Source organism: Ursus maritimus, unplaced genomic scaffold (assembly GCF_017311325.1).
Source record: "Ursus maritimus isolate PB19 unplaced genomic scaffold, ASM1731132v1 scaffold_5, whole genome shotgun sequence".
Lineage (NCBI taxonomy): Eukaryota > Metazoa > Chordata > Mammalia > Carnivora > Ursidae > Ursus > Ursus maritimus.
Window position 1 is genome coordinate 26,747,312 of NW_024426663.1, and position 24,861 is coordinate 26,772,172.

The following is a 24,861-nucleotide window of genomic DNA, read 5'->3' on the forward strand; positions in this document are numbered from 1 at the left end:
TGTTGTTTACTGCAGGCCCATGTGTATGCATGAGCACAAAGGGCAGTGCCATCAGCACAGACACGGATCTGCAGCTGACACTCTGGGACCGCGTCCTAGGGAATGTCATCGTATTAAGGTTTTGGAAGTTCAGACAGACTCCTTAGAGGAGGGAGACCGCTCCCTCTGTAAGACATGTGGAGGACACTTTCTGTCTCTCCATCCCATAAAACCTCTCCTGGAAAAGGCCCCCGGGATACGTACACTTTCACATATCCCTTCCGCCCAGTGCCATGAAGGATAACAGTTGCCTCTAAGTCAGCAGTCCTGCAAGAAAATCAAGGCAATCAACAGCTAATGCACTAAATTTTTCATAACAAAGGAGGTAGGAGTGGGAGAGCCTGACACTTAGAATGCATGCACTGAAAACCCACAAAACTAAGTTTAGTCAATAGCTTCACGATCTTCCCCCATTAATTAAGTCTATTTTAGAGAGCTCCTTGGCTAAGATTCAAGTAGATGGATTTGAAATTCAGAGACTGGCCCTTTCTACTTGCTGCTGGAGCAAAAAACGAGCCTGAAGCTGCCAAGAAGCCGGGAAAGGACGTTCTGCAGAGAAGTGGATGGCTCTCCAAAGAGCTCATCTGTAAGGCCAAGAGCTGATTATAAATCTGTTCCCCCCCAAACCAAGAATTACAGTAAGTGCTGTCCAGATGAATCTTAGTTCTCCTTTCAGTTATGGAACAATCCTTGTCACTTTATAGACATTAATTAGCTTGCTCTCCAATTACAGCGAAGAGGTGGCTGGAGCTCCAAGTGGCTACTTTCTGGAGAACATCTCGCAGCACTGTTCTTGTCAGGGGCAGATCGCATGATTGGCTTACCTATGCGCTTATGAGCAGCTGAAGCCAATTTAAACAGTACCCGTCAAGCCACTGTCTTTGCTAATTAAAAATTATATTAATGACTACATTATTTTCCATAACAAAGTTTTTCTTGGCAACACTTGGACTTATTGGTCTGATAGTTCAATTAAGGATAAATTGACCTATCATCGAAATTCTACCATTCCTCCATGTTTCCATAGCTCAACACAGGGTGTTAACAGCAGCAACGGACTTGATAAAGAGCCCAGAAAAAGGTAGAATATCACACCTTTCTCTTCTACATACACACAGGCTAAAGGCCGGCAATTGCCTCTCTGTGCCCACACCAACCTCTGCCCCCATGTCTAGACTCAAGAGAAAGTATGGCCAGAGGTCCCTTGGTGGCATGAACCAGGGTCACCTCTTCTAATGCTGCCTTATAGCAGAAGAAGTGTAGTGCTTCCGCCCCGTCCCAAGGTCTGGCCTCCACCAGAGCAAGGTGTGGGTGCCGCGGTACCACTGCCTACACAGACAGACGGGGGAAGCAGCAACGGTTACATCCTCCGAGGAAGCCAACGCTCCCTTGACTATTTCCCCTCATTTGTGAAAGAGCCCAAAGGGAACAAGAAGGACAGATGAACCTAGTAAGAAAAAACCTTCAAGGTTCTAGATGGGGCAATTTCCCCCCAAGTGTTCCATATGGTCATTCCTACGGAGAAGGCGGGAAGAAGAGACACCAAATGAACAAGACAGAGGAGAGACACCCAAGGAGAAGGAGGCTCTTCGGTAGCAAATTCTGATGGTTTCCCCTCCTGGTCTGTTCAAAATAGTTATAGGGAAGCCAATAAAATAAATGGGACAATTCAATGTTCTTTCAATTTGCACATTTCTTGCAGTTTGGACCAACTCTGGCTAAATTCTTCAAGTTTGAGGTTTCTCCCGGAAGAGCGGTTCTCATAACCAGTGCCTTTGGTCTGGAAGAAGCCAGAGAACCTCAACGTCTGACCCTTCAACTAAATTCTAGGGTTTGGGTCCACCGCAGCCTTGGGGTAAGGGTTCCTGAACAAACACCAGGCTCCTTGCACAGCCACGTAGTTACCCAACCCAAACTTTTAGAACCGGTGTAGCCCCCCTAGGATTCCAGAGTCAGAGAGCTAGAGCTCTGGGAGATGACTAGAGCTCAGGTGCCTCAGTTTTCAGAGTAAGAAACTGAGATTTAGATTGGTTCAATTATTTTCCTTAAAGATACAAATGAAGAGTGAGCAAGACATCCAGGTCTCCTAAAGAGTCTCAGTCCAGTGGTTCTTTCCCGACATTATGGGAATTCTTTGGAGTCCATCAAAGAGCGAAGCCATTCTTATTGGGCTTAAAATCCACAGCAAAGGAGGGCAGGTGGTAGGAGAGTATCTCAGCATTTGTAAGATGGTCCAAAGGGCTTTCCAAGGTCCTACATTCTATTGTGTTTGGACACCTCCCCTAACGCAGTTGTGTCACTTTAAAACATTGAGTGAGGGGCACCTGGGGGGTTCAGTTGGTTAAGCATCTGCCTCAGCTCAGGTCATTATCCCAGGGTCCTGGGATTGAGTCCCAAGTCAGGCTCCCTGCTAAGTGGGAGTCGGCTTCTCCCTCTCCCTCTGCCCCTCTATCCTGCTCCTGCGCACGCTCTCTCTCTCTCTCAAATAAGTAAATAAAATCTTAAAATAAAATAAAACACTAAGAGAATGACACCAAGGGGAAATTAAATAGGCCTCGGGAAGACATCAATGGGCTGCCAGAAAGGGAGCTGGGTACCTCCCTGAATGTTCCATGTGCCTTTCACAACTCTATCTTTGAATATTCACCTCAGGAGAAGTTGCTGAAAAAACACAATTTCATGTATTTAATCATAACCCAGAGGTAACTGCCAAAGGTTCAAACAGAATTTCAGAACATTGCACTATATAAAGTTTGTTTCACTATAAATAAGAGCTTAAATTACAATTTTTATAAGGTTAAAAAAAAAAGCAAACTTTTTTTTTTGCTTTGAAGTTTTTCTTGCAAAATATTTCCTCAGAGAGGCAAAGTTCAAACAACTCAGCTTCATGAAAGAACACAAGAACATTATAAAGTTTCACTGTATTTAAGTTGTTTCAAATGCATCCTTTTGGTTTTTGAAAATCCTACTAAACCTCTATGGTGACTTCCAGGATTTCAAGCAGGGTTGACAAACTTTAGGACAAACAATTATGAACCAGAGCAACATTTCTTTCTGAGGCTACAAAACGATCGGCCGGGGTCAGTGATGCTGGTTCAGGGGGGCGAAGCTCTCCGCAGAAGCCCTAGCACATAATGAGGAGAATGGGTTTACCACATGACAATCTGGAGGCCTGGCCAGAAGCCCCGTAAATTCCACAATGAGAACAGTCAATGCTTGTCCAAAAGAACAGAATCGACACTTCTCAAAAGAATAGGAGACTCGATTTACATTTTGGCCTCCACAGCCCTCACTCAAGGACTCTTAACGGTAAAGCCCTAGATAGAGGCAGGAACACAAGGGTGCTTGATCCCTCGGGGTGCTCTAGTGCCAGAAAGTAAATGTAAGGACAAGCCCCAGCCTCAAAGCAGCAACCCGACTAGGAGCCAAGGGTCCCCAGGTCCAGCCAGGGCCCCCAGAGCCTCCACAGCTTCTGTGACCGGGCCCATCCTCCTTTTGCTCCCAGAGCTCCAGACAAACTCAAGATGAGCTACATGGGCAATTTAACGGGGCGGGAGGATGGGCAGGAAAACAAAGACTTTCCCAGCAGTCTCTCCACCCCGCAGAAGCCTTTTATGCAGCCAGCAGAGACTGGAACTTTTGCACAGCATCCTATTTCTGTAAACCTGATAATATTTTTAAACATGCTGGAGGAGGAGACTCCATGGAAGAAGTCTGTGTGGAATCTTTCTGTAAAGAGAAAATTGTGCTACTTTGCAAAAAAATCCTTCCTGATTTAATTGCTCCAAAAATGCCTGGTTCAAAGAAAAAAAAAAAAAAGATGCCTGCTTTTCTTCCCTATACTACACAGACAGAAAATGTGTGGCATATATTTGTTTATCTCAGGGTCAAGCTCAAGACGACAGATGACTGCACGTGTGCCGTAATTCCCCACAGGGCATCCTTACACACCTTGCTCCGGTCCCCCTCCGTATCAGCACGGCCAGACTGTAAGTGACTTCTGAAATGCATCCCAGATGACTTACCTGGAACATTGGATAGGTCAGGAACGTTTCCAGCATCCTCCCCTCACAGGCAGGGTTGGCTTCATACTGTTTTAAGAGTTTGTCAAAATCTCTGTTTTGCTTACAATTGGCAAGCACTTGGAGGCTGTACTGGTGATTACGCACAAATTCTTGATAAATGTTCAACATGGGGAGCAAAATATCAAACAAATCAGCTGGAAAAAAGAAGTAAACATGGCAGTTTCTCTTTGTGCTTGGTAAAGTATCGAAAGGGTGAGGAGAGACTCTGTTCCCTCCACGGGACTGGCCGAGAGCAGCTCCCAGCACCGGGGTCACACGTGCGTGGGGCCTCCCAGCTCAGATACCTGCATGACTGATCTGGTAGAATGCACCCGGGGGCAGGGCGCAACTCTAGCCCCACATGCACCAGGACAGGCCAGGGGTAAGAAAGGGCTGAAAGGGCAAAGAAACACATGCCCAGTACCTAAGGAAGCTCACAGGTCAACAGGGAAATTCGGACAGCGTAGGCTGAATGATGTTGAAGTTATTTTACTTTAACTATAGTCATATTAAGAAAAAATCTTTTATCTCTAAACCATGCACTTACCTAAAATTAGAGTAGGCCAGTTTGCTATCCTTGCTTTCAGTCCTTGGTGAAATATTTCATGAAGAAACATGATCGTTTCGCTATTTAAGAAATGGAAAAATAATATAATCCAGTCATTGTAAAGTGTCTATTTTGTTAAAGAAGCCCACTGAGTCCTTAAAGCTTTAATAAGGTCATGATAGATATGCCTCCCAGGGCCTCCAAACTGTTTACCCAATAATAATATGGATTGCACTAGCCCTCATAAAGCAACGTGCCTTTAAGACAATCTTTTTTTTTTTTGTACAGATTTTATTTATCTATTCGTCAGAGAGAGAGAGAGCACAAGCAAGGGGAGCAGCAGAGGGAGAAGTAGGCTCCCCACTGAGCAAGGAGCCCAATGCGGGACTCAATCCCAGGTCCCTGGGATCATGACCTGAGCGGAAGGCAGATGCTTAACCAACTGAGCCAACCGGGCGTCCCCCTTCCAGACAATCTTAAAAATTCAAAGAAAATTTTGAGCTAAGCTTCAAATACTGGAAGACAGTAAGCACCAAATCACTGTCATATAACTCTATCAATTTATAATAGAAACATCTTTCTACTGCTAGAATGTAGCACTTCAACTGATAATCAAAAAATTAGTTATGATCCTTCTTCTCTTAGATTTAATTCTAGATGATAACTCAGGGAAAGGACTCTCTCTTTCATTAAAATGAGTTTTGACAGAAGACGGGGGGAAAATCCATCGCGAAGTTTTGGCAGAACTCTACCGTAACTACTCCTAAGACTCCCAAGCGGAAATGTGAAAGAATTCTCTGAAATGGACAAAGCTTACATGGAAAGACTAAACGAAGAACCATGCATTGTTAGAGATCCATATTTCTAAAAGGTTCAAGAAGAGTAATTACCAAAGCAACTTCTGCTTTCTCCTCATTACAATTAACCCACTGGCATGAACCTCTACAGCCTTTTTTTTTTTTTTTTTAAGATTTTATTTATTTATTTGACAGAGAGAGAGACAGCCAGTGAGACAGGGAACACAAGCAGGGGGAGTGGGAAAGGAAGAAGCAGGCTCATAGCGGAGGAGCCTGATGTGGGGCTCGATCCCAGAACGCCGGGATCACGCCCTGAGCCGAAGGCAGACGCTTCACCGCTGTGCCACCCAGGCGCCCCCTACAGCCTTTTCTGAACTAACACATCCGCACGATCAGATACAGAATCGTTCATGTAAGGGAGACAGTCGGTTTGTTGAAGTCAAACTCCACTACGAGAAACGTCAATGGGAAATCCTTAACTTTTTCCAAGTGGGCCCTGAAACAAACTACACACTGCTTGATTTATTTTTCTTTTATAGAAATGTTAACTAAGCAGTGTTTGTTCTTCAAGGATTTCAACCAAAGCTAGTTTGGTGGATATAGTCTATTAGTCTTTCAACCTCCGTCCCAGCCTCCTTCTAGGTGGACAAGATGGAAAGCTAAAGCTACGCTCCCCAGCCTCCCTTGTAAATGCGGTTCTGGATGTAAGTTCCGTGCCACCAGGTGCACCGACCGATGCACTTGAGAAGACAGGGAAGGCAGGAGTAGGGTGATTTTCCTGTAGCTGAAAATCAGTCATGGAGATGTGCGTGAGCGAGGGGCCATTCCAGCACCCGGCTTCAGCGTTCTGGTTTCTAGGCAACAGCTTCCCGGACCTGAGAGGCAGACACGGGAGCAACAGTGGTGGCTGTATTTTGCTAACCACTGAAGCATGTCTGCAGTGCTGTGCCCTTGAACTCAAAGCTCCAGCGGCAGCTCCCTGACATTACTCCTCTAGCTCCTCCAAAGACTTCTGTAAGCAGTGAACTCCCTCCGCTCCCACAGAGGCTTCTCTTTTTAAATGTATATAACTGATTTAAATGTATATAACTGATTTATCTACTTTCATATTTTGATACCTGGATGGTTAGAAAACAGATGAAACAATCCTGAACGTAGATAGGGAGGTGATTCTTTTTAAATATAGACTCGTGAAACTCAAAAAAATCGGGGCGGGGGGTGGCTCAGTTGGTTGAACATCAGACTCTTGGTTTCAGCTCAGATCATGATCTCACGGTCGTGAGATAGAGCCCCTTGTTGGGGGTCGGAGCTCACAGAGTCTGCTTGTCCCTCACCCTCTGCCTCCCCCTGCTTGCTCACTCTCTCTCTCATAAATAAATTAAAAAATCTTAAAAAAAAAAAAAAAAAAAAAAAGAGGGGCGCCTGGGTGGCTCAGTCGTTAAGCGTCTGCCTTCGGCTCAGGGTGTGATCCCGGTGTTCTGGGATCGAGTCCCACATCGGGCTCCTCCCCTAGGAGCCTGCTTCTTCCTCTCCCACTCCCCCTGCTTGTGTTCCCTCTGTCGCTGGCTGTCTCTGTCAAATAAATAAATAAAATCTTTAAAAAAAAAAAAGAAATTCAAAAAAATTGACCTGCCATAACTGTACCTCCCACTTAAAGGCAAGGTAAGGAATCCAGTTAAACAACAGCAATGACAACAAACACCCTATAAGCCTCAGCTGTAAAAACATACCCCCTCAGTATGTTAACTGGAATTAAAATAAAAACTTCTTTTAAGAAAAGAAAAAAAAAAAAAATAGAAACACATATCTTAAAAATAAATAAAATAAAAAAATAAAAACAAACCTCTTCAAATCTCCATTAGGGACTAGGTATAGTCAACAACTGCTAACTGTCTAACTGTGTGAAGAGCTTACAGCCTGGCCTTCCAAGAGGCACGGCACATCCCGACTCCGAATTAAACAATATGACCAACCTGGCCTTCCACACTGCAGATCAGGCAATCCAACAGTAACAACTCCCCACAGGAGACCTAAGAGCCACGCGCTGCGGGCTCTGCCGCCATCACCAGAGTGCAGTTTACCATCCCGCCCACTGTCCTCAGAGCTGTTGGAATGACATGCTTGGGTGACTGAAGCATCGCCCACATGCGAGCCTCGCAGCCTGAGGAGCCCCCCCTTAGGTCCCTTGCAATGTCCCACACACTTGAGAGCGACCATTGCCCCCTCATGTGGGGAGATCTCCCTCCCACCTCACCACAGAGAAGCTTCTAACCCTCTGTTAACAAGTTACCATCCAGGGGCACCTGGTGGCTCAGTCAGTTAAGTGTCTGACTCCTGGTTTCAGCTCAGGTCGTGATCTCAGGGCATTGAGATCAGCCCCAAGACGTGCTCTGCACTCGGCATAGAGTCTGCTAGACATTCTATTTCTCCCTCTCCCTCTGCCCCTCCCCTCTCAAATAAACAAATAAATAGTTTAAAAAACCAAGTTACTGTCCATCAACCACTCTTTCTGCAGTCATCTATAGACCCCCAGCCATGCCTTTTTAAATATTTAAATGCATTTCAATTATGATCTATGATTTAGTCCCTAAAAATCTTCCTTACAGTATGGGTTTTCACTTTATAAAAACCCAGGGAAAACAACCTTTACTTCAGAATTGCCAATAACTTAAAGTAAATGCAGGCTGGGGGATGGATAAAATAAAGGGAATTGAGAGGACACCTACCCTCTTGAGCACTGAGTAATGTATAGAATTGTTGAATCATTACATTGTACATCTGAAACTAATATAACACTGTCTGTCAACTATACTTCAATAATAAAAGAAAAGAAAAATAAGATAAATGCAAAAAAGCCTAATTCTTTAAAATACAAAATAAAATACATTGCAATAATTTTTGTTCTTTTTCTTAAAAAATTTTTTTTGACTACGGTTGATACACAATATTATAGTACTTTCAGGTGTACAATTAGTAATTTGACAAGTTTATGCATTATACTATGCTCACCACAAGCATAACTACCATCTCTCCTGTTATATCACTATTACAATGCAATTGACTGTACTTCGTATGCTCTTTTTATTCCCATGGCTTACTCATCCCATAACTGGATGCCTGTATCTCCCTCTCCCCTTCACCCATTTTGCCCATCCCCTTACCCACCGCTTCTCTGGCAACCATCAGTTTGTTCTCTGTATTTATGGGTCTGATGCCACTTTTTGTTTATTTATTTATTTAATTTTAGATCCCACTTTTGAGTGGAACCACATGGTATTTGTCTTTCTTAGTCTGACTTATTTCACTTAGTAAAACACTCTCCCCATCCATGTTGTCTCACAGAGCACAATCTCGCCCCTTTTTATAGCTGTGTAATATTCCAGTGTGTGTGTGTGTGTGTGTGTGTGTGTGTGTGTGTGTGCGTGTGTGTACATACCCCCCACTTTTTCCTTACCCATCGGTCTACTGATGGACACTGAAGTTACTTCCTTAAAGGAGTATACAGACAAACATACAGATGTGGGGAACATGTTAACTAACAAAACTAATATGTTACTTTTCCAGGTTTTTATAAAAACAAATAAACAAAAAAGTGGGGTGGGAACACAAAGTGTGTTGTGCCCCAGTCCCTCTGACTTGGAGAGCACCTAGGCAGCTCTTCTGCCACTTGGCAAAGTTCTAGCGTTGTCTCTTTTTTTATATGCCAGTTGCTCTTTTAAACTGTGGCTTTTACTCTGTGCCCAAGGACAGAGGAATCTGCTCCTGGCCCCTCAGTACTCTCTAGTCCCACTGCTGTTTGTAGCATCAAGGGTCGATGCCCTTTGTTACCATGTCTCCCTCTCTCTTGCTGTTCTCTTGCCCCTCTCTCTGTCTTTGGTTATGCAGAAACTGTTCAGTCAAGCCCTCCGTTCTTCTTCAGGAGGAACTGTTCTATTAATAGGTGGGTGTAATCTGTTGTGCTCCACGGAGGTGGTGAGTTTAGGGTCTTCCTACATCACCAACTTGGAGCAGAACTTCCCAGCTACTCTTTTAGCGCCTTGAGTTCTGAGCTCCAAGCTCCCAGCTCGTTGGCAGTCCTTTCTCCAACACTACTCCTGTCATAATTCTGGGCAACTCTAATATGCACAAAAAAAACAGCAGTTCCATATCCTGGCCTCTAGGGGCTTTGAACCCCTCTCCTCTAGGGATCTTACCCTCCACTGACCTCAATCAACACTCCCCTGATTATACTTTAAACCTTGTCATTGTCAGTAACTGCATCCCTTCCCTATCTCAGTTTCAAGCAAACTATTCTCTGACCACCTCCTTATCTTTCAATTCACTTCCTTTAGAATTCTGACTCCAAAAATCCTTTCACTCACCAGGACCTTAATCCATGATCCTGTCATCTTATCACTGACCACCGCCCCCTCACACCATCATTTCCCTCTCCGCACAGTTTACATTGCCTGGCTCATTGTTATAATCTCTTCCTTGCCTCTACTATTCATTTCTGATTTCATCATATTAGCCTCACACAACAGCAAAAAAGCCAACCATCCAACTACTCTGCACTTGCACCCATGCAGCTGAAAGTGGCTAAAAAAAACCACAACCATCCTGACTAGTCTCACTGCAAAGTCATGCCCACCAGCCTAATAGAGTAATATAGGCTCTTCCAGCCGCCTAGCAATTATACTATATTATTTTATACCTTTCCTCTCTTACCTAACCCCAACACTTTCCTTCTATCAGCACTGTCACCACACGTCCTTGCTTCCTAATGACATACGTGTCAAGGTACTATTCTTTTCCTCTCTATGCTTCCAACTCGATTTGAACATCATGTTCTTATCCACTTTTGTCTATGCAAGCTTATTGCTCCAGCAATTTCCCCCTCTCTCCTACATCATTTTCCCCTTGTTATCAGTGTAATTTTTATTGCATCTTAAAACACACACACTTTTTTATACTTTTAAATTTACCTCCGGGTAGCATCTTCTTTATTGGCTCCTCTCTATAGCAACACTGAGTTTTCGATACCAACTCTCTCCAATTACTACCCTTCCCTCATTCTCTCCTAAGTCCCCTTCAATGAGGCTTTGCCCCTCATCAAAGTTACCAGTAAGCTCTGTGTTAAACCCATGCTCAGTTCTCAGTTATCATTTTATTTGACCTTTTTGACATAGCTCATTCTCTCTTGCTCTGGTTTCCAGGACAACCTATTCTACTGGTTTTCATCCTACAACCCTAACTGATCCTCTTCACTCTCTTCTGTGGGTTCCTCTTCATCTTCTTCATCTCTAAACGTTGGAATATCCCAGGGCTCAGTCCTTGTTCCTCTTCTCTCATTCATCTGTGCTTACTCCCTTGGTAATCTCATGTAGACCAACAGCTTTAAATACAATTCATATGCTATTGAACCCCCAAATTTATATCTCCAGCCCAAACTCCTTCCCTGAACTCCAGACTAATATCCAATTCCTGTTCCACCGATTTCTCCATCTGGATGGCTAATAGCATCTCATGCTTGAGAAGTCTGTGACTAAAATTCTTAATCTTTCCCCCTAAACCTGTTTATACCTCAGTGTTCTCCATTTAGTGAGTAGTTACTCTATTCTTCTGTTGTTCAACCCAAAAACTTTGGACTTTCCTTCAAAACCCCACATCAAACTCATCAGGAAATCACAGTGGCTCTATTTAAAAATATACCCACTTTATCACTACCTCCATTACAATCATCTTTTGCCTATATTATTGCAATAGCCACCTGCTACAATCATCTCTCATCTGGTTTATTGAAATAGCCACCAAACTGATTTTCCTGTGCTCTATTCTCAACAGAGAAACCAGAGTGAGATTGTAAAACATAAGTTACATGATGGTACTTCTCTCCTCAAAATGCTACCAGTATCCGCCTATCTTATTTACAGTAAAAGCAAACATCTTTACAGTGTCCTATTGTTACCTCTTTTCATCCACATGGACCTTAGTTCCTCAAACAAGCAAGCCAGGTCTGCCCCAGCCTCACGCCCTTTGCACATGCTGTCTCCTCTGTCTGTGTTGCTCTTCTCCCAGATAGCCAAATGGCTTGCTTCCCCATCAACTTCAAGTCTTTATTCAAATATCAACTTATCTTTGAGGCCTTTCTGAAGGCTGGCTAGAGAAAAACTATGGCACATCCCATAATGTAAAACAATGTAGTGATTTTTTAAAAAATAGAATGCTCTTTAGACGTCAATATGGGAAGATGTCTAGAACATACTGTCAAGTGAAAAAGGCAAGTACATATTAAAGTTCACTGTCTTTTGTGTAAGAAGGGGGAAAATAACACTATATTCATATTTGATTGGATCTACATCAAGAAATACTAGAGATATAAGAAACTAATGAAAATGGTTAAATACAGAAAGTGGGGGAAGTGGGGTGGACAGACACAGAGTAAGAATTATTTGATGTTTTTGTGTTGTTTTGAATTTTGAGCAATGTAAATGTATTATGTATTCAAAAATAAATAATTAAATTTTACATAAAACACACCCTTTCTCCCCTTTTCCTCTCCCCCTCTTGATTTTTTCCACAACACTCATCACCATATAATATACTACATATTTCACTTATTCACTATTCATTGTCTCTCTTCCCACATCAAAATTTAAGTTCCATGAAGGCAAGGATTTCTTCTTTGCTCACTGAGGAATCCTCAGCAGGAAGGACATTATAAATATTTATTGAGCAAATGAATTTGCTGCAGATTCTAACGCCCTCTGTTAGTTACTGTTCTTTCTAAAGTACGTCTGTAAAAATTACATGTAAAGACCCATTACTCACTCCATTTCCCTCAGTTTACGAAGGAGATTATCTTTCCCAACACACACGCCCACACAATGACAAGAAAACATATGTCAAATAGAGAAAAAAAAACAGAAAACTAGATGCCATGATTCAAGATAAAGACATGTAAATTTGGACAAATAGCGTAACACAAATGACAGCGTTCTTATTTTCAATATCATACACTCGTAAAGGTGAATTTATGATACCTATTCTTTTAAGAGTAACGTGAAAATTCTTTTAGGAAATAGAAATGCATGTTTCACATGACTCTTTGATTTATGCCAAGACAAACCTGTTGAGAAAAATGCTGCTGACATCATCATGGCTGATGGGAGGCTTCTTGGAGCTGGCCGCCATTCTCAGGGGCCGGAGGAAGCCATTGACCAGGATGTAGAGCTGGTGAACATACTCCGACTCGGCTTCAACCATGGTGAACACAATCTGGTTTCTCTTCCTCATACTTTCAGCATGAGGAGAACAAATGTAATCCTGCACAATAGTCTTCCATTTCCTTCTACACAACCATCCTCTCATGAAGCTCTGAACCTACAGTACAACAACAGAAAGATCTCAGGGAGCTGTGACTGTCTTTGGTAAGCCTCCCAGTAAGGATTCACATCCTGCGCCATATTAAACACTGCTTTTTCATTAATGCTTTAATGGTCCCATCACTAAAATAAATAATTTATTGTTATTTATATAATAGGCTTTATTATTATTTATATAATCAGGATTTTCCAGATAGCAGAAGAAAAGAGGATTTAAAAATAATATTTTTCTCAGCTTCACAAGTTTCTTCCATATCTTAAGCTCTTTAGGACTGCCCGTATGGACACCAGAATAGGATAATATTATATATTTAGTTATTAACTTTTTTTTAAAGATTTTATTTATTTATTTGACAGAGACAGCCAGCGAGAGAGGGAACACAAGCAGGGGGAGTGGGAGAGGAAGAAGCAGGCTCATAGCAGAGGAGCCCGACGCAGGGCTCGATCCCATAACACCGGGATCACGCCCTGAGCCGAAGGCAGATGCCCAACTGCTGTGCCACCCAGGCGCCCCTAGTTATTAACTTTTTAACAAAGGAATAACTTGAAGGTTTTTCTTTAACAATATAAAAGCAGGTATTAAGATTTTTTTAATGGTGGTAAAAAAGCACATAACTTAAAATTTACCATCCTAACCATTTTTAAGTGTATAGTTCAGTAGCGTTAAGTATTTCACACTGTTGTACAACAGATCTCCAGACCTTTTTCATCTTGCAAAACTGACACTCTATGCCTATTGTAAAACAACTCCCCACTACTCCCTTCCCTCAGCCCCTGGCACCCACCGTTCTACTTTCTGTTTCTGTTAATTTAACCACTTTAGATAGCTCTTAGAAGTGGAATCACACAGTATCTATCTTTTTGTGACTGGTTAATTTCACTTAATGTAATGTCCTCAAGGTCCATCCATGCTGTACCATGTGCCAGGATTTCCTCCCCGTTTAAGGCTGAATAATATTCCACTGTATGTACATTTTGTTTATCCATTCATCTGCTGATAGATGTGGGAGTTGCTTCCACCTCTTAGCTGTTGTGAATAGTTCTTCAGTGATCATGGGAGTGCAAATATCGCTTCAAGATCCTGTGCTCAATTCTTTCATATATATGCCCAAAAATGGGAATGCTGCATCATGTGGTAGTTCTATTTTTAATTTTTTGAGGAACGACCATACTGCTTTCCATAGCAGTTGAACCACTTCACAATCCCACCACAAGTGCATAAAGGTTCCAATTTCTCAACATCCTCATCAACGCTTATGTTCTGGTTTTTTGGTGGTGGTCATCCTAATGGGTGTGAGATGACCTTGCCCTGTGGTTTGATTTGTATTTCTCTGATGTTTAGTGATATTGAGCAGCTTTTCATATGTATATGAATTCTCCAAAGATCATGTGTATATGACTTCATCTTTGCAGAAATGTCTATTCAAGTCCTTTGCTCATTTTTAAATCAGGTTATTTGATTTGTTGTTACGGAGGGTTTTTTTCTAGTAAGCTTAGAAAATAAGTGTTAGATGTCAGCTCATCTGACCCCTTCCATTTATACACAAGTAAACTAAATTTCATGGTAAGTCATACAGTAAAGATGCAATCAGACTTGGCATTCTTTTACCTGCTTGGTGTTAAGTGCAAGGATTCTCTCCCAGCCACATGGAGAAAACACATGTTAATGATTTGCAATGGAGATTATTTTGCGAAAAGAAACGTGAAATATAAGTAAAAATCAATTCTGTAGAAAACATGATAGCCTCTCAAATTGATCTGAATTTGATTTGAAAAATAACAGACAACCCTGAGAAAGTGTACTGGCCTGTGCGTTTTAGCCAACAAGTATTTACTGAACACCTTTCAAGTGTCTAGGTAAATGCTGGGTGCTAACCAGACATACCTTAACCCAAAGGTTCTGCACTAACCTTCTGGGTAACTTTGAACTCTGGTCTTCCATTTCCTCACCTATAAAATAATGGATCAAAACAATCTGAAGTCCTTTCTAAATACAAAAAAATTATATGACATTTATTAGGGTGTGTGATTTCTAAGTGGCAGATTCAGCAAAAAAGCAGGTTGCAAATCCACATATAATTGAAAGCATTAAATCACTACCAAATTTCCTTTTATTTTTTAAACAATTTTCTAAAGATTTTATTTTTATTTATTTGAGAGAGAGAGAGGGAGAGCACGGAGGGAGAGTGAGGGGAAGAGGCAGACTCCCCGCTGAGCGGAGAGCCCGCCATGTAACTCGATCCCAGGACCCTGGGATCATGACCTGAGCCAAAGGCAGCTGCTTAACCAGTTGAGCCACCCAGGAGCCCTCCAAATTTCCTTTTACTATCATTGCTATCTGTTCAACACATTCTTACACATCTTATTTTTTTCCCTACTATTGCACCCATATGGTCTAAATTATCCTGTGTTTAAACAACTACTCTTCTTTTGCATTGTTTAAAATTCTTTCATTCACCTACCAATGTTGTCATCAAACTGTCAATTTTCATGCAGGCCTTCATACAGTTGCCATGCTTCAAACAATAAAAATTAACCACATTTTAATAGAATTATGTGGGAGAAGTTAGATGCACATTATTTGGAGAACTCTAGAAGTTTCTGTGTAATATGATTAATTTCAATTTTTGGTTCCCTGAAGATAAAAAATTATGTTGACATTTGGCAAGATCAGAATAGAGAAACTAATTCATTTGAAACACCCCCTTCCATGCAGACATTAGGCTGATAGGGACATAAAGGACAATAGAATTGATTTCAAAACCTACTTAACAAGTTCAAAAATAATTTTTTAATTGCTTCTATTGAGAAATAGGAAGGCAGAAAATGTAAAAAGCATTTATCGTTATTCTTCCATTTAACAGAAGTATTTTCAAAAATCAACTTAATCGAAATTTGTGTTACATAAAATCTTTCCATTACTTAGTCAGGTATTGCCTGCTGAGCAAAAGCTGGTTTACTTACTTACTAAAAGACCAGTTTCTACCAAAAAAAAAAAAAAAAAAAGAACGGGAAATTGTATTTTACTGATATCTGTGTTTGCAGACAACTGCATACTAAGAAAAGAAAGGCAATAGCATTAATCTTGTATCACAATAACATAAACCAAACTCAATTTAAAAAATTTTTAATTCTGAAAAGGGAATGGTGTTATTTCACTTTTTATTCCTTCAAAACTGAAAACATTGCAATTTAGTTCCAAGAAACATCTCTACTTCAAACACTGAGCAATATTTAAAGTTTTGTTACAGTTAAAGGGGAATACTTATTTAGCAAGGAAAGCAGGAATAAGAAGAAAATTAAGATGAAATAAAGATCTGAAGGTGTGTATCTAAAGATTAAGTTCTTTAACTGTGAAGCTTTTCACATAACGTTAACAAAGCTGAGTAGGTGATTGACGAGAGAATTGAGATCATGGAACCCAAACCCGAGATGACATAAATCAAACACCGTAGAAGAAAGTGAGTATTGGTGTCTGGTTAATTGCAAAAGTTGTACAGTAATACAGGACAGTGAGGTAGAAAGATCGGCTGATTATGCGGATGTTAAACAAGAAAGGAACAGCGATAATAAAACAGAAATCTGAGCAGATGTATTTAGTCAATCTTCTCACATGTTCACAAAAATCCTTTCTAAATAAGCACTGAAATCTAAATCTAAAAGAAATATTTTTAAATGTCATTTTAAAAAAACTCCCCTAAGATATGAAAGCAGCACAAATTCAGGAGGTTCAACAGCACTTACTCAACCCAACTTGAGAACACTATTGTCTTAACGTCTGGTTTTGGCATCCTTCCCACAGAGTCCAAAAGGGGATTCCCAGAACTGGAAAAAAATCTCAAGCTGAAACTTCTCCAGAGTAGCCACACTCGGATCACTCCGAAGGGCAAGTCTGAGAGCCATTAGAACAGATACACCAAGGGGCGCCTGGGTGGCACAGCGGTTAAGCGTCTGCCTTCGGCTCAGGGTGTGATCCCGGCGTTATGGGATCGAGCCCCACATCAGGCTCCTCTGCTATGAGCCTGCTTCTTCCTCTCCCACTCCCCCTGCTTGTGTTCCCTCTCTCGCTGGCTGTCTCTATCTCTGTCAAATAAATAAATAAAATCTTTAAAAAAAAAAAGAACAGATACACCAAGGTCGTTCTCAGCTCAGGGACAGGGTGGCAATGACAACACTACGGGACAGACAACTGATCACCACACTTCCCCAAAACCAGAAACCCCCAAGATCCTACCTTTTTAATCTTCTTGATGTCTGGATCCTCATCTTCTTGGTTGCTTTGGTAAGGCCGCATTCGTTCCTTGGTTTTATTAAGAGCGATAATCTAGAACACAGAATTGGTCCATTTCATGATTTGGGAAATACTGGCTTATGGCCATTAACTCATAGGAAGTTACACCTACAAGGTAGTTTATGAGATCCTCAGGAAACTCGTTTTTTATCCATCCTTTCTTCCTTTGACGCTAAGGCAGGGGAAGCATGACCCTCGCCACAAGCTTGTTAAGTTATGTTGCTAACAAAAGTGCTTATAAGAAGTGACTTTGCAAAGCATGAACTGAGACTGGGTTAGGAGAAATGTCAGCCCAAAACTCGGCCCAGTGACTAGGCCAAGGCCTTCGCAGGAGCTGAGTGGCATGCCGCCATCTTGCCTGATGCCCGTAATGCCCTGTGGTCACCAAATGCGATGACATTCAAGCCAAAGCTCGTGCTTCCCATAATCAGCCTGCAGCCTTCCAGGTACACATAGTACAGCAGATTCACACAATTCCTTGGGGAAATGGTAACTGCAAAAGGAACTTCAGAGCCTTGGGATTGATCCCAGCCAACCAAGAAAAGGTGAAAAGGTAAAAAGGACTGAAACAACCTGGGATCTCTTTATATCTCCAGCTCAGTTATGTGGCCTGTGAGGGGCAATTCAAGACCACATGGCCGCCCAATCCACTTAGGAATAAAATTCATTAGACTACCACTCAGTTGCAGGCTCTTATAAAGGTAAGAACCTACACAGATTTACTACAAGCAGACATTGAAAAAGTAAGAGTCATAATTGACTCCTCTGACCTGTCTTTACATTTTGTCACCAATACGAAATACACATTTCTGCCATTTTCTGGCAGAGATGTGCGAAAATAAAAGGAGTAAGAAATAAATTATTGTTCCTGCCAACTGACCACACAAGACATACCTGCTTCTGACAGTTTGGGGCTGCAATCTATATTCAGACTAAAACAGAACACAGTGAAGACAGATAAGCGTGCACAAATAAAGACTGGGCAACATTGCTTGGTGCTGAGTTTCTCTTGTGGAGTAAATGCCAGCCTCTTTCACTTAGCCGACAAGCGTCTGCTCTAGCTTACTGTGCAAAGAAAGAACACAATAATTTTGTTTTAAATTACAGTGCCTGATATAGTCTTTTAAAATGCAGGTTTCTTAAGTTTTCTGTTGTTGTTTTCACTGTATCAGACTTCAGGGTTGAACTGGGACATTAACAACACTAATGATATGGTGAGCGTGCTCTGCAACTATCACCGGCGAAGCAATCGGATCCAGGTGGAATCAGCTTATCCCCTTGCTCGGTGAGCTGGAGGTGAAGCACACAGGCAGCAGGAGGTAAAACTCCCTCACAGGATTCAGAGTATGTGTTAGAGGAAGGTGTGAGGAACAAAGAGGAAAACGTTATCCAATAACTGTAGAAGTGACAATAAAGCTACCAAGACTGAGGACCCTCAATCGTTCTGTCAATGGGATACAATCAGTAGTAGGTTTCATTCTGTTCTGTGCTTCTTTTTTTAAAGTTAAGAAAATGCTAATGCGGGGCGCCTGGGTGGCGCAGTGGTTAAGCAACTGCCTTCGGCTCAGGGCGTGATCCCAGCGTTCTGGGTTCAAGCCCCACATCAGGCTCCTCCACTAAGAGCCTGCTTCTTCCTCTCCCACTCCCCCTGCTTGTGTTCCCTCTCTCGCTGGCTGTCTCTCTCTGTCAAATAAATAAATAAAATCTTAAAAAAAAAAAAATGCTAATGCGCCCCTAGTCAGAAAGGGGGAATATCTTGTTTTCTACATTCCTTTTCGGTTCTTCAGTTATTGACCACTTCCCGCGAGGAATAATGAGCAAGGAAAGGTACGCTCGAGTTTCTGTATATAGACAGCGGCACTTGTGAGCATGGGAGGACCCAGGCCCACTGCCACGGCTACAGATACCATGACCATCTTCTGTTCTTACTTGGCACGATCTCACAATCTGGGGGTGCAGGGCCTCAGAAGTTCATCTTCGGGGCGGGTGGAGGTGGAGGGAGGTAGGAATTCCAAATTCAGGAAAAAGTATACCCTAGGAAATGTCTTATACTTTAACTCAAATGTGTTTTTCAAAATTCTAGAGGGGAGAAGACTGCTTAGATATAGAAGCAGTAAAGTCTTCTGGACTTCATGTCTGGTCCTTCCTTAGTTGCCATTTGGGAGTCTAACTGAGTCTATGACAGATTCACACTACGATTGTCAGTCTACAGATAATTACATACTACAGTCAACTCTTGGTTATCTGAGCAAATGAAGGACATCGGGAGCACAAAACAATTAAAAAGCAGCATATTACTCTGGTATTTTGCTGCAGCATATTTACTCAATCCTAACATAGACTAGATACCTTCCTAGCATAGATCTGTAGTCTGACCGCATACACGTTGACGGCAAAGGAACTACGTTTGGGATTAAAATCTTGCCCTGGTAGGCCCTGTGTAATCATGAGGTGATGACAATACATGTGAGACAATGGGGAAGAATCTATCAACTGGGAAGTACCTCTGATTTAAGTCTTTCGATTTCTGTATCTTGATCTTCAAGTTGATGCCGGAGCTGGTTAGCGGCAATTTTTTCTGTCTCTACGATCTGAACTAGATGAATGTACTTCTGCGTTAACACTTCCCTCTCAATCAGAATGTCTGCATAACTTAAGAGAAAATTACACAGTTAGTCAATGAGGTCCTGTTCTGCAATTTCATATAGAACAGCATACATTACATTTTAAAAAGAAACCATCAATGTAGTCTGTTGGCTAACTCTACTTTATGTAAATATTAACTCTTGGCTGACAATTTGGTATTTAACTATACAGAATTAGAATCATCATTTTACATATCCTTTACTAAGCTATGAGTTCATTTAACTATATAGAATTTGGATCATAACCATTTTATATATCCTTTACTAAGAGTTCATTTAATGACTGGCTGCCACCCACAATTTTACCCCATAAGTCAGAAAAGTGCAGAGGAAATCTATTGTTTATAAAGAAAAAGATGCATCTCCTTTAACAAAAACTGAAGTCTTTGAATTGATGGTACACACCTGGTTTGCAGGGATGATATTCAAACATATTTCACTGGATAAGTCACTAGCCAATCAGAACAGACCGGCTACCAAGTGGAATGAATGCAGCGCCCATGAGAACAGGCACTGGCTTGAAAGAGCTATCATGCCTATTCCCGTGACCACCAGCCCTGCTTGGCTCTCTTTAGGATCATGAGATTGATACCTCTTTCAAAAATCAACAGAAGCAAAGATTTCATTCTTAAAATAAGTGTAGATTCTTGGGCCCTAACACCACCAGCCTCACATGTATTCAACCTTTTGGTCAAGTGTGGTAAAGACAAAACTCTCTCTTAGATTTTTACTGACTGTGTAATTCTGTAGCACCTGGCATTTTACCTCTAGATCTTCTTGCACCCTTTGAGGTAGTAAATGTATGTTCCTCCATTTACCTAACTTTTCCCAAATGGTCTGATAATAGTAGTAATTAATAATTACTATTTATTAAGTGCTTGGATGTACCACACATATTCTCATTTCATCCTCCCAGCAACCCCAGGAGACAGGCTTTATCATCCCAATTGCACACAGAAAGATTTTAATCTTCACAGAGGTCACACAGCTAGTAGGTGGCAAGGCTGGGATCAAATCAATTTATGTTTGACCCTAAGCTTATGTTCTTAACCACAAGCTAAACTGTCTCTCTAATAAGATATAGCACACTGGATATAAACACGAATGTTGCAGCAGACATGTCTGGAGATATCTGCCCAATCTTGCACCACTTACCTCTTACCTCTTCTTTGAGAACTTGGGCCACAGCAGCCATGTTTATACCACACAATCTGTCCTCGTGACTACATTACACTGGTCTAAAGAGAGATAACTAGCCCAAGCTAAACCAATTTGTCTTTCTCTTTGGAATATGGCATTCTGCCTCTTATCTATTTGCTTGAACTGATATGACATAAGCTTGGAAACTCTGTGTTACCAGAGTTGGGGAGCCTTATTTGACCATACCCATGTGAAACAAAGTGAGTCTGCTGAGAAACAAAGTAAGCAGATGCTCAAGAAAGCAGGGATAAGAGAGACAGAAAGGTAATGACTATCTGGGTTTCTATCAACTTTCTAGCTTCTGGTTCCACACCCTCATGATATCTAAATACAATTTTTACTCTTGGGTTCAGTGAAATGTTACAATTTCTGTCTAATAAATTCTCTGTAACCTAAACTAGTTTGAAATAGGGTTGTGTTACCTAGAACTGAAAGAGTCTTAAAACAATTCTAAAATCACAATTTTATTTCAATTATCTCAACATCCTCAGCACTTACATCATGTGTGCTATTAGTGTTCGAAAAAAGCATAGTGTCAGCAATATTTTAAAGTCACTTGTTCTAAGAAATAACCCTAAGAAAGTAGAGAGGAAAGGCTGTGTAAGTGGGACGAGGGTGAAAAAAAGGAGCAGAGTCTTCATACAGATATGCTTTTAGGAACTTGAAAAGGAGGAAGTAATAGCACATGAGAAAAGTAGTTATTATAATAAAAATTCTACCCTTTCTCATCAATTTTATTAGAAATATGCTAAATTTATTACAAATATATTAAATCAGTGTTAGGTAGTAAAATAGTATTTTTTTTTCTCTTATATAAAGAAAAAGCCCCGTCCAGACTGTGCAGCTGAGTTCATGCAGACTCATTACCAACATCTGTCTCCCTTCACTTCCAAGCCCCCACTGAAGTGCTAGGAAAATTATTTTCTGTTTAAAGAATGAAACCATAACAGCATTATAAAACAGGAAAATATGCCATCAACAGATCAGAAGTTGTAAGAAATTCCATGAAGAGAAAAACCAAGTAGAATCAGAGTGGTGGGAAATTCAGAGCAGAGGAAACCACACAAAGAGACACCTTGCATAAGTACAGTTCCCACCAAGGTGGCCAGAGCTCTAAACTTGGAATCAACAAATTCAAAGATATGGAGTAGGTAAGGGGGTGATCATCAGGGTCTTTCATTAAACAGGTGTCTTTACAACATCTGCAAGTTTGGCTTCTCCTCTTCCCAATTCCCAAAGTAAAGAAATAAAAGGCACAACTTGCAGTAGTGACATGCCCTCAAGTCACAGCCCACAATCTGCTCTCTGTAGAAAAGGGACCTAATGAGAAAGCTAGACACAGAGAAGACTCCTAAAGAGGAAGCTAGACTCAGAGAGAACAAAGCTTGAATTACACCAGACCTCCACTGTTGACACAGGAGAGAACCAAAAAAGGATCAGCACCGGGAGGAACTAGGAATGAAATACATGTATTGTTTTTCTATTGTGAACAAATGACCACAACCTTCCTGGCTCAAAACAACACATACTTATTATCTCGGAGTATCTGTGGATCAGGGGTCCAGGCTGTTTAGCTGGGTGCTCAGCTCAGAGTCTCACAAGTCAACCATTGTGGTGTCAGTCAAGGTGCATTCTCATCTGGAGGCTTGACTGGGGAAGAACCCATCTCCAAGTATTTCAAATTGTTGGGAAATTCATTTTCTTGTAGGTATAGAACTCATGCAGCTTGCTTCCTCAAGGCCATCAGGAAAGTATCTCTGACCCCCAGGAGAACCCCAGTTCCCTCCTTGAGGGGTTCCAACTGATTAAGTCAAGCCCACCAGGAAAATCTTCCTTTTAAATAACTCAAAAGGAACTGATTTAGGACAATAATTACATTTGCAAAATCCCTTTTCCTTTGTCATATAATGTAAGCTACAAGGGAGTGACTATCTCAGCATGTTTGTCATATAATAATGGCTAGTAGCAAGTCACGAGTTCCACCCATGCATATAAAGGGTATGGAATTACACAGGGGGAATTCCAGCCAGCCTCCCTGCTGTCTGCCCACATATCTGAAAAGGAAGCCTATATAAGTGACACAGACACAGAGTAAACCCAGGCCAGCTACCTGTAATAACCCATAAAGTCCTTCCCTTAGAAACAAACATCGCTAGAGACTTGAAAAAACCAACCCCAAAAAGAAAGACTTCTGCAGTAGGTAGCATCTAAGATAGCCTTTCATGATCCCTTCCTTCTGGCATTCATGTCCTTATGTAACCCCTTCCTCCTAAGTGTGAGCTGGTCTTAGGGACTCGCTTCCAAGGAATAGAATATGGCAAAAGTGATGGAATGGCACCTCTAAGATCAGTTTACAAGGAGACTCTGGCTTCTCTCTTGCTTGCCTTCTCTTGCTGTCTTGCTGGTTTGTTCCGAGGAAGTCAGCGCCATGTTGTGAGCTGCTGTATGGAGAGGTCCACACAGACAGACACTGAGAGAGGCCTCGGGTCAACAGCCGATGAGGAACTGAGGCTTCAGTGCAACAACTGATAAGGAAGTGACTCTAACTAACAATCACGTGAGTGAACTTGGAAGCAGATCCTTCCTCTTTTGAGCCTTCAGATGAGACCCCAGACCTGGCTCACACCTTGATTGCTGCCTTGTGAGAGACCTTCAGGCAGAGGCACCCAGTTAAATCATGCTTGGATTCCTGACCCACAGACACTGTTGGAGGACAGTAAGTTGTTCACTGTTTTAAGCACTGTGGGGTAAATTGTTACACAGCAAGACATAATAAATACAGTCCCAAATGAAGAAACAGAAAAGATACCAAAGAAACAAGGCTAATTTAAGCAACAGAGATTTATTATCTGCAGAGAGATAGGGAAGGATACTAAAGTCACAAGGCAAAAAAGAGGCTGCTATAGAAAAGAAGTAATCAGATAACAAGAACAGTTCTTGGAAACAATGATTATTAAAATTTTTCAGGTCGGTGAATGTGCTCACTGATAAAGCTGACATGGCTGAAACTAAGGAAGGTGGCTGGAGACATAAAGAACATGGAACAACAACAGCAGCAACAAAAACACAAGGAGAATGGGGCACCTGTACGACACAATCGGTTAAACGTCCAACTCCTGGTTTTGGCTCAGGTTATGATCTCAGGGTCATGAGATTGAGCCCGGCACTGGGCTCCACACTCAGCATGGAATCTGCTTAAGACTCTCTCTTTTTCTCCTCCTGCCCCTCCGAGCTCTGCTTATGCACACACTCTGTCTGAAATAAATAAATCTTTTTTAAAAACCACAAAGAGAGTGGAACTATGGAAGAGAGATTGAGTGACACTGAGGATAGAGCCAAGGGATCGAACATCTACCTTATGGGAGTTCCAGAAGGGGAAAAAACAGACACCTTCCCTTAACTGAACATGGCGCAGTTCAAATCGAAAGGATAATCCAAACGCCAGATAGGATAAATGAAAACATTTCCTACCCTGAGACACCCTGGTAAAATATCAGAGCTCTAAGGATAAGGAAAAATTATAGAAGCTTCCAAAGAGAAATCACAGTTTAGCTAAAGAAAGCAGGAATCAAGATGACATACTTCTCATCAGTAACCTGGGATGCTAGATGACAGGAAAGAACTGAAGAAAAAGTATTTTGAACCTAAATTCCTACACCCAGGCCAACATCAACCAACCAAGTGCCAGTTCAAGGCAGAAAGAGTTTACTAACAATCACATTTACTATAGGAGAAAAATTATGAGGAGGTTTTGCAAGCAAACAAAACAGAAAACAAAGACAAAAGTTAGCATAGAACTCAAGAATACAAGCCAGATGAAGTAACGGGAGCCAGAAATTAAAAGTTAATGTATGCAAGAGTTAGTGTATGCAAGATTCTCCTTCAAAGAGCAAGTATTCAATTGCATATGATTA

General features: G+C 41.5%; 1 protein-coding gene across 1 annotated transcript in view; it reads right to left on the reverse strand.

Annotated features, from left to right (window-relative positions):
- RASGRF2 (Ras protein specific guanine nucleotide releasing factor 2) overlaps nucleotides 1–24,861 on the reverse strand; it is a 232,251-nt gene that overhangs the window by 128,766 nt on the left and 78,624 nt on the right. The window contains exons 3-7 of the mRNA XM_040622131.1: nucleotides 19,607–19,754; nucleotides 17,046–17,135; nucleotides 12,556–12,809; nucleotides 4,651–4,730; nucleotides 4,065–4,258 (exon numbers count right to left, since the gene is read on the reverse strand). Of these exons, the coding sequence (XP_040478065.1) occupies nucleotides 4,065–4,258; nucleotides 4,651–4,730; nucleotides 12,556–12,809; nucleotides 17,046–17,135; nucleotides 19,607–19,754 (766 nt within the window). The remainder of the gene's footprint in view (nucleotides 1–4,064; nucleotides 4,259–4,650; nucleotides 4,731–12,555; nucleotides 12,810–17,045; nucleotides 17,136–19,606; nucleotides 19,755–24,861) is intronic.